General features: G+C 38.8%; 1 protein-coding gene across 1 annotated transcript; it reads right to left on the bottom strand.

Moving 5' to 3' along the window:
• Positions 1 to 247: 247 nt before the first annotated feature.
• Positions 248 to 1,438, bottom strand: LOC138877726 (uncharacterized mitochondrial protein AtMg00810-like). The gene is made up of 2 exons (XM_070157356.1): positions 1,281 to 1,438; positions 248 to 971 (listed from the first exon to the last, which is right to left on the bottom strand). The coding sequence occupies exons 1-2, from the start codon at positions 1,436 to 1,438 to the stop codon at positions 248 to 250; spliced, it is 882 nt and encodes a 293-aa protein (XP_070013457.1).
• Positions 1,439 to 10,652: the final 9,214 nt, after the last annotated feature.

The following is a 10,652-nucleotide window of genomic DNA, read 5'->3' as shown; positions in this document are numbered from 1 at the left end:
TCACCCTGTTTCTTTCAAAATATTCCCTGCTCAATGCTTTGGTGAAGATATCTGCAATTTGGTCTTCTGTGCTGCAGAACTTCATACAGATCATCCATTTCTCCACATTGTCCCTCAGAAAATGATGTCTCATATCAATATGCTTGGTTCTTTTGTGTTGAACTAGATTCTTAGCCATGTTGAGTGCACTAGTGTTATCACATAGAAGAGGCACACACTCAGTAAACACCCCAAAATCCTCCAGTTGCTACTTAATCCATAGGAGTTGAGCACAGCAGGATGCTGCAACTATATATTCTACTTCAATTGTTGAAAGAGCCACTGAGTTTTGCTTCATTGTGCCCCAAGAGATGAGACATGATCCTAGAAAGGGAGCCATTCCATAAGTGTTTTTCATGTCCACAAGATAACCTACATAGTTAGCATCAGCATACCCAATGAGATTAAAACTATCGCGTGAGGGGTAATATAGGACCAGGTCATGTGTACCCTTAAGGTATCTCACAATTCTTTTGGCAGCCTTCAAATGAGATTCCTTGGGATTTGATTGAAACCTTGCACATAGCCCCACACTGAAGACAGTAGTAGTGAGATAGAGAAGAGACCCAATAATGCCTCTATACATAGTTTGATTCAAAGGAGATCCAGTTTCATCCATGTCCAGTCGAGTAGCCCTTGTAATGGGGGTGTCTATCACTTTTGATGCTTCCATATCAAACCTTTTCAAGAGCTCCTTGATATATTTCTGCTGACAAATGAATGTACCCTTTGTGGACTTCTTCACTTGAAGACCCAAGAAGAAATTCAGCTCCCCCATCATGCTCATTTCAAACTCACTTCCCATGAGTTTTGCAAATTCTTCACACAGAGAATCAGTTGTTGCCCCAAAAATGATATCATAAACATAGACGTGAACAATGAGCAGGTTACTTCCCCCTTTCTTTAGGAACAAGGTGTTGCCAATTTCCCCTCTTTAAAAGCCATTTTCTAAAAGGAACTTTGACAGCCTTCCATACCAAGTTCAAGGAGCCTGCTTCAACCCATACAATGCTTTGTCCAGTTTAAACATTTATTTAGGGTGTTCATGACATTCAAACCCTGGAGGTTGCTCCACATAGACTTCTTCCTTAAGAAGTCCATTCAGAAATGCACTTTTGACATCCATTTGGAACAAGGTGAATTCCATATGAGATGCAAAAGTGATTAGGATTCTAATAGCTTCCATGCGAGCGACCGGAGCAAATGTTTTATCATAATCAATCCCTTCCTCCTGATTGTACCTTTGAACTACTAGCATGGCCTTGTTCCTTGTAGTGTTTCCATGTTCATCATGCTTGTTCCTGAATACCCACCCAGTTCCTATAATGGTTCGATCTAAGGGTTTAGGTACCAGGTGCCAGACATTGTTCCTTTCAAACTGATGTATCTCATCTTGCATGGTTGTAATCCAATCTGCATCTTTCAGGATTTCTTGATACTTTTGGATTCTATTTGGGAGAGAAAGGCTGAGAAAGCAAGTGAATTTCTGGCTTTTGACCTGCTTTGTACTCTAGAATCTAGAGGAGTAATTATGTTGTCAAGAGGATGAGAACTTTTGTGTTTCCAGTTAGACATTTGAGGTTCATTTGTAGAGGAGGTGGGTATATTTAACTGGTTCTCTTGTGTTCTTCTCTCAGGTACTAGTGGAGTATCATGTACTACATCAACCACTCTTTCTTCAGCTTCATTGGTTGTAATTGAGGTACTTGGTTCCATTGAAGAAGAGGCAGCATTGTCTCCACTCGGCTCTTTCTCTTGGCTCATCATATCTGCCTTTCCATTTGTCATGTTAATGACTTCATCAGGAACCAGTAAGGGCTCTCCATCTTGATCATCTTTAGAACTTTTCTCACATGAAGGATAAGACACATCAAAGATAACATGAACACTTTTCTCAACACACTGAGTCTGCTTATTGTATATATTGTAAGCTTTGCTTTAAGAAGAATACCCCAGAAATATTCATTCATCACTCTTGGCATCAAATTTACCAAGCTGATCCTTTCCATTGTTGAGAACATAGCATTTGCACCCAAATGTTCTTAGGTGACTCAGCTTGGGTTTCCTTCCATTCAGAACTCATAGGGGGTTTTGTTCAGGAGATATCTTATCATGCACCTGTTCACCAAGTAGCAGGCAGTGTTGACCGCTTCAGCCTAGAAGTTCTTTGCAATTTCACTGTCAGTCAGCATTGTTCTCGCCATTTCTTCAAGAGTTATATTCTTCCTTTCCACTACTCCATTTTGCTGGGGGAGGGGGTTCTTGGAGCTGAGAAGTTGTGAATAATGTCATTTTCATTGCAGAACTCATCAAATTTGGCATTGTCAAATTTTGTTCCATGATCTGATCTAATACATGCGACTCTAGACTCTATCTTCACCTGGATTTTCTTCACAAAAGCCACAAACACCTCAAAGGTTTCATCTTTAGTTCTAAGAAACAGATTCCATGTGAATCTAGAGTAGTCATCCACTATCACAAATATGTATCTTTTTCCTCCCCTACTTTGCACTCTCATACGGCCACATAAATCCATATGTAGAAGATCGAGTGGCTTTGATGTACTTACATCCTTTTATACTTAAAAGAGTACTTCACATGCTTTTCTCTAGCACATGCATCACATACTTTCTCTACTTTGAATTTTGAATGGGCAGACCATGGACCCGGTCCTTCTGAATTAATTTGTTTAGAAGAGAGAAGCTTGCGTGCCCTAGTCTTCTGTGCCAGAGTTCAGCATCATCATCAACGGCTTTCAGACAACTTAGATCACCACTTTGTATGGATTCGAAATCAGCAATATATATGTTCTTGTATCTTTTGGCCACAAGTACCACTTCACTAGTTACTAGATTAGTAACTGTACATATCTTAGACAAGAACTCCACCGTATTTTCTTTATCGCAAATCTAAGAGACACTCAAGAGGCTGTACTTAAGACCATTGACATAGTACACATTCTCAATAGAGTAAATAAGTGATTTTTCGACTTTTCCAACTCCAAGAATGTATCCCTTTTTCCCATTGCCAAAGGATACACTCCCTCCTTGCAGGGCTTTTAGTGAAAGAAAGTCCATGGTGTTCCCAGTCATGTGCTTTGAACATTCACTATCCATGAACCATTGTTGACTGCTTTCTTTTACTGTTCCCTGCACAAGGAGATCAAGAGTTAGTTTTAGTAACCCAAGCAAGTTTGGGTCCCTTGTAGTAGGCAAGAGGATGAATAAGAACTCTCTTAGTCCATGCAGGTAATATGCGCTTTTTGTGGGTGGAACCTGGTCCCTTTTTAGTAGTTACATTTTTAGCAAACACTTTGTTTTTCTGAAGGGACTGGACCCTGGCTTGGAAATTTTCCTTGAAATGCCCATTGTTCCCATAGTGGGTACACAACCAGTTATCCGGTACAGTAAAATACTTGTTATGGGGGTTGTAAGGAGTTTTTTCCCTCTGGAACCCTATTCCCAGCCCGTTTCCACCATTATTAGCGTACATGGAAGTGATAGCTTCTGAGAATCAGGTCCACTTTAGAGACTTTTCAAGATCATTTTTTATTCTTTCCAGTTCAGTCTGGAGATGCTTGTTTTTCTCATATTCAACACACAAACTAGTTCTCACAGCCTTCAACTTGTTTCCAAGCCTAATGTGTTCCTCACTTGCTATCTCCTTTCCTTTTCCAGAATATCCAAGTTTTGACTCAGTCCCTAGTCCCTCTATTGTTTCCCTTAGGTCTGCAATCACTACCAAGAGATCATCTCTTTCTTCCTCAATCTCAGTCAATCTTTTCATCAAGGCTTCTCTTTCTTTTCTAAAGTTTTCAATGGTTTCCTTATGGTCAACAACTACAACCACTAAGTCATCTCTTTCATGTTCTATGTTAGCAATTTTTTTGGTTAAAATAGATTTTTCTTTCTCCAGCTCACAAATGGTTTCCTTCAGATCAACGACACATACTACCAGATCATCTCTAGTTTGTTCAACTTCTCCTAACTCTAAGGTCAAGGCATCCTTATCCTCCACAAGACTATGATAGGCATCAATCAATACACTAGCTAAAGACATGAGTTTCTTAGGAGAGTATGATTTTCAAATTTCTCTGAAAATCCCTGAAATTTGCCTCACTGTTGTTATCGTCTTCATCATCATCTGATTGGGCCATCAATGCAAAAATTGAATTATATTCATTTTCCTCACTTTGAACTGCCATCATAGAGCTGTCACCAGCATCAATTTCATCTTCAGACTCACTAGAGGAGTCTCCCCATGCTGTAAGATCCTGTTTCACCACATTGTCAGCAAATCTCCTCCTCTTGAAGTCCTTGTCATGAACCAGGTTCCTCTTAGCTGCTTTCTCAGGGTTGTACTTGGAGTACTCTTGCTTCAGGAGAGGACAGTCTTTGATGAAGTGCCCAGGCTTTCCACACTTATGGCGGAGATCATAGTTCTTTGGTTTGCTAGAACTGCCCCTTTTCAGTACCCCCTCCATTTCTTCTGACCATCTACTAAAATCTTTTGGTTAAGTAAGCCATGTCACTATCCTCCTCACTCGAGTCATTGCTATCAACTTTGAGTACCAGATTCTTTTCTTTCTTTGGTTCTCTTCTTTCACTGTCTATCTTTCTCTTCATCTCGTAGGTCTTCAGATTTCCAACCAGCTCATCTATGGTCAGCTCCTGCAGGTCCTTTGCTTCAGTAATAGCATTCACCTTGCTTTCCCAAGAACTGGGCAGCATACTGAGAATTTTCCTCACTAGCTTGATCTTAGGAATGGTTTCACTAAGTGAGTGTAACTCATTTATGATGGAGGTGAATCTTGTGTGCATATCTTGAATAGATGCATCGTCCTTCATCCTAAAGAGTTCATACTCGATAGTGAGCATATAACTCTTAGATTGCTTTACTTGAGTAGTTCCCTCATGTGTTGTTTGTAGAGCTTCCAATATCTCTTTTGCATCTTCACAAGCAGAAATTCTATTGTATTCATCAGGTGCTATTCCACATACCAAAATCTTTTTGGCACGAAAATTTTTCTCTACAACTTTCCTGTCTGCGTCGGTGTATTCTTTTCTGGTTTTTGGCATTGAGAGTGGAAGTTTTGCAAGTGCCTTTGTTGGGATGTAAGGACCATCACATATGACATCCCACAACTCAGAATCCTCAGCCATGATAAAATCATGCATTCTTGTCTTCCACCACCCATAGTATTGCCCATTAAACCTCGGTGGTCTGTATCTAGATTGACATTCTTCAAAATTTAGTAGAGCGGCCATACGGATCCTTCCTAGGTGTTAGCCTGATAGGAGGAACCTGCTCTGATACCGATTATTAGTTTATATGAGTCCACCAAACTATAGAGTACCTGGTCCTTCTATTAGTTTTCACTGAGAATACTAATGAAACAGTAAGTAAATGAGACACGGGATTTTTACTAACTTGTAAACACTCTATTACAAGCCACTTTGTAATGACTCTATTACAAAGACTTCAACTCAACTAACTTGTGATATTCTTACCACAAGCCACTTTCTCACTTACTAGTTACAAAGACCTTAACTTATGACTTACTCTAGTCACAACACAAACTCAGAAAGTTTATGATTTTACACTGGGGTTCCTAAGGAACGCTTATAGATAAGCAATTTAGGAATTACAATAAGAACAATCACAAAGTTACAACTCAACTAAGTACGAAAAAATACTAGATTTAGGAACTAGTCCGTAGTAGCCTTTAACTTTGTTCTTCAAGCTCTTGAGAATTGAGTTTATTGTTTTGAGAAGACTTGAATGCTTGAAGTGAATTCTCAAGTGTTCAAGTGATGTTTTGTTATAATGCTCTTGTTAATACACCATTGATGACATCACTTGAATAATATAAGCACTTGGTAGGTCAAAGGCAAGTGACTACAAAACTGCTGCACTGTGTGCACTGTTTTTGTGGCAGTTACTTTTCAGCTGTGCACAGTTGACTTTCGTACTGTTGTCAGGGAAATACAAGGGATCAGGTCCTTATCTTGTTTCTTCATTTTCTACACTTGCAGCAGTTCACATTAGCTGGAGTCCAGGCTGGAATCCATTCATTTGTAATGTGTACCAAGTTTGTCAAGTTCCCTATCTAGTTCTTGACAGTAAGTTTGTTAGATCATCAAAACATAAGGCAAAGATATTGAAAACCCATCAGAGTTAGTGGGTTAGATAGGACAACCTTCAAGTAAATGTGTATATAAGTAGATAGACACCCATACTAACTGTAAGCTTTCATTTCTACTGTTATTAGAAAGCAGAGCACTTTGCACAATCTCTCTTCCATGTTCATCGATTTGATCTCTGTAATTCAGCTAGGGTTCTTATTCTAAATCACTTTATGGTATCAGAGCATGCAACCACTATTGTGAAGCTTTTCTGCTAAATTGAAAGCCCTAAATCGAAGGTCGGCGGAGATATCAACAATGTCGAAGATAGACAATTAATTGCCAGAAAGGTTGAGCCACAACCATCCGATATTTCTCAATTCGAATGACAATTCAAGAGCAATTCTAATCTCACTCCAGCTACGAGGACCGAAAAATTACTCGGTGTAGAGCCGGGCGATGCGAATTGCAATCCTAGGTCGGAACAAGCTAAGGTTCATCGACGGCACATGCAAAGGGAAGAATTACATGCAGAATTTCATAGATTTGTGGGAATGTTGTACAGTAATTGTATTATCATGGATAATGAATTGCATATCACCTGAATTACTCAGTGGGATTGTATATTCTTCGAACGGGAGTGCAGTTTGTAGTGACCTAAAAGAGAGATTCGACAAAGTAGATTTCTCAAAGATTTTCAGATACACAAACAAATTGCTACTATTAGTCCAGGTACCAATTCCATCTCTGGTTATTTTTCGAAATTGCGAGTACTTTGGGCAGAGTTTGATATCTTAGCTCCGATTCCGGGATGCGACTGTGAAAAATCTCGTGACTTTGTTGTATTCATAGAGCGCTTGAAGCTCCTACAATTTCTTATGGAGCTCAATGAGATGTACGAATAGGCTAGAAGTCAAATATTAATGATGGTGTCGGTTCCAACTGTGAACAAGGCATACTCCATGTTAATGGAAAGAGAGAGTAAAAGACACATGACTAACATTTATGGAACAATAGAAAAAATGGATATAACATCACTCATGACCACAAAAGGTGGAAGAGGTACTCAAAGGTTCAAGAAAAACAATAATGCATTCTGTGATTACTGCAAGATGAAAGGACACACTCAAGATGGATGTTTTAAATTGATTGGATATCCAGCAAATTTCAAACCTAAAAGGAGATTTGGGGGAAACAGTGCACATAATGTAATAGTAGAAGACGCAAACTCACATGTAGGAGCAAATGATGCACACATACATCCAGCTGGATTCAGGAGCCCACCAACATTTACACCAAAGCAATTCAATCAACTGCTGAAGCTGATCAACAAGGAAAACCTTCCAAACAATTCAACAAATGTTGGAAATAGCTCATCAAACCTTGAAAACCTTGCAAACACATCAACCATGGCAGATATTACTACTGCTCTCTTAGTGAATGACAATAACTATGAATGGATCATAGACACAGGGGCAACTAGCCATATGTGTTCCAACTTAATGTTGTTAAATAAAGCAGAAAGGATAGTTGAGAATAGAAAAGTGCACTTACCTAATGGGCAAGTATCAGTTGTGGCACATATGGGCAATTGTGGAGTATTGAAAGGAGAAATCAACAAGGAGGTGTTGTATATGCCTGAGTTTAAATACAATTTGTTATCTATGTCAAAAATTACAAAGGAACTGAATTGTATGGTAGCTTTCTATCCTACTTTCTGTTTGTTCTAGGACCTCTCCAATTGGAGGGTGCTGGGGATTGGTAAAGAGAAAGAAGGAATCTATTTGTTGGCATCTCATAAGATAGATGGAATACAAAAACAACCTACAATAAAAGGATTTGTAGTTAATAAGGAAGAATAATGTATCAGAACATGGCATAAGAGGATGGGGCATGCATCAGTGAGAGCTATAAACAACTTTTTAAATTTTCACATGATACTTGTAAAAAAAGTTGTAGAAAACTGTGAATTTTTCCCCCTTGCTAGACAAATCAAGTTTCTTTTTTATATCAGTGAGGCAAAGTCATCTGCTATTTCTAATTTGTTGCATTTAGATGTATGAGGCCTTTACAAATCTCAGACTTTTGATGGAAATAGAACTTTTTTAACAATTATGGACGATCATTCTCGTATGACTTGGATTTATTTGCTGAAGCTGAAAAGTGATGTGATCATAATCATAAGAACCTTTTTACAAATGGTCTAGACTCAATTCAGCAAAATAGTTAAGGCAATAAGAACAGACATTGGTACTGAATTTATCAAAGACATCTTATGCCGACTTGCTTCAATCCCATGGAATAGTAAATCAAAAGACTTGTGTCTACAAGCTCCAGCAGAATAGTGTAGAAGAAAGAAGACATAGGTACATTTTGGAAGTAGCTAGAGCAATTAGATTTCAAAGCTCTATTCCTTTGAGGTTCTGGGGGCATTGTGTGTTAGGAGCTATTTATATGATAAACAAGATGCCTTCTATTGCATTACAAGGAAAGACACCACATGAAGTTTAAACAAATGAAAACCTAGCATGGACCACATCAAAAGTATGGGATGTCTTTGCTATGCCAAGAAGTTGCCAGTGGGGCACAAATTTGAGGCCAGGGAAATAAAAGCAGTACATATGGGGTACTCTACTGTGACAAAGGCTTACATTCTTTATAACTTGGATGATCACACCTTTTTCATCTCAAGGGATGTGATATTCAAGAAGAATGTATTTTCATTACAACATCAAGCCTCACCAATGCCTATATATTTAGATGGAAAAGAAGTTTCTAAACTTGATGATCTGGGAGAACATATCAGTACACAGCGATCTTCCACTTGATGACATAGGGGGATATCCCTTACCTATAATAGGAACCAATGCTACTGAACATTATGAACATGATGAGCTCACATATCCAGAAGAAAATTTTACCCCTGCAGCAGCAGAGATAACTCGGCCTAATTTGATGCCTGATCTTGAGGAGCAAATATCTTAGCAGGAAATTGAGAACAATGAAGACCTGGCACTTCCTCAATTGCAAAATGAGGATGGTGACTCCTTGAGAAAGTCTACTAGAGACAAAAAGATACCATCTTGGATGTCTGATTATGTCATTGCTGCAACTTCCATAAATTATCACTATCCCCTGAGTGACAGTCTTTCATATGCACATATTTCTCCAAATTATCAACATTATCTGATGGCTCTCATGTGACTGATCCAAAGAGTTACTAGAATCCTGCAATGATCAAAACTGGATTGAAGTAATGAAGGATGAAATCAAGGTATTGGAAGACAATAAAACTTGGGAACTAGTGCATTTGCCACCTGGAAAGTCCCATATTGGGTGCAAATGGGTCCATAAAGTGAAGTTCAAAGCTAATTGAGACATTGAAAGATATAATGTGAGTTTGGTTGCAAAAGGGTGCAACCAACAAGAGGGACTCGGCTATCATGAGACATTCTCACCAGTGGTGAAGATTGTCACTGTTAGGAAGGTGTTGTCCATAGCATCTGAGGCATATACATCAGATGGATGTGTATAATGCCTTCCTGCAGGGGGGTCTTCATGATGAAGTTTATATGTCACTTCTTGAGGGATTTTCTAGTGAGGGGGAGAATAAAGGATTGGTTTGTAGGCTAGTAAAGTCCCTATATGGGTTGAAGCAGGCAAGTAGATAGTGGAATGTGAAGTTGACAGAAGCATTGATGAATTCAAGCTTTACATAAATCAACCTTGACCATTCCCTAATCATCAAAAGAATTGATAGACACATAGTAGTAGTAAGTTTGGTATATGTAGATGACATGCTAATTGTCGGGGAAAACATCAGCTTGATTGAACGGACCAAACAAGAACTACATTCTGTATTTAAGATGAAATATCTGGGAACTCTAAAATACTTCTTGGAAATAGAATTTACCAGATCAGGAAAGGGGATATTAATGAATCAGAGAAAATATGCCTTGAAACTCATTGGAGACATGGGCCTAAATGGTTCAAAGCCATCATGCACCCCTTTGGATAACAAAATAAAGCTAACCATTATTGAAGTTGACTGAGCAGGAGGGAGGACGGATGATGAAATTGTGCATGACAAAGGTGTTTATTAGAGACTAATAGGAAGACGCCTATATTTGACACTAACCAGGCCGGATATTTGCTTTGTTGTACAAACTCTAAGTTAGTTTATGCATCAACCTAAACAATCACACATGAATAATGCCTTAAAAGTGGTGAGATATGTGAAAAGAGAACCACGAATGGGACTCTCATGAGCAGTAGAAGATCAACCAAGCTGAAAGCATATTGTGATGCAGATTGGGCATCATGTCCCAATTCTAGAAATCAGTCACTGATTTTTTGATAAAACATGGTGACTCCTTGATATCATGGAAGTCAAAGAAACAGATAATTATTTCCAGAAGTTCATATGAAGCGGAGTATAGGAGCATGTCAAGCACCGTATCGGAAATAGTATGGATTGTAGGGTTGTTC

The sequence above is a fragment of the Nicotiana sylvestris genome, chromosome 9 (assembly GCF_000393655.2).
Source record: "Nicotiana sylvestris chromosome 9, ASM39365v2, whole genome shotgun sequence".
NCBI lineage: Eukaryota > Viridiplantae > Streptophyta > Magnoliopsida > Solanales > Solanaceae > Nicotiana > Nicotiana sylvestris.
Note: the sequence above shows the minus strand (reverse complement) of the source record. Positions and strands in the feature narration are given on the sequence as shown.

Bases quoted from the DNA above. Each gene is read 5' to 3' on its own strand.
- LOC138877726 (XM_070157356.1), bottom strand. From the start codon at position 1,438: ATGCAAGATGAGATACATCAGTTTGAAAGGAACAATGTCTGGCACCTG. The intron at 972-1,280 runs GTACAATCAGGA...TGGCTTTTAAAG, and splicing joins GCCATGCTAGTAGTTCAAAG to AGGGGAAATTGGCAACACCT.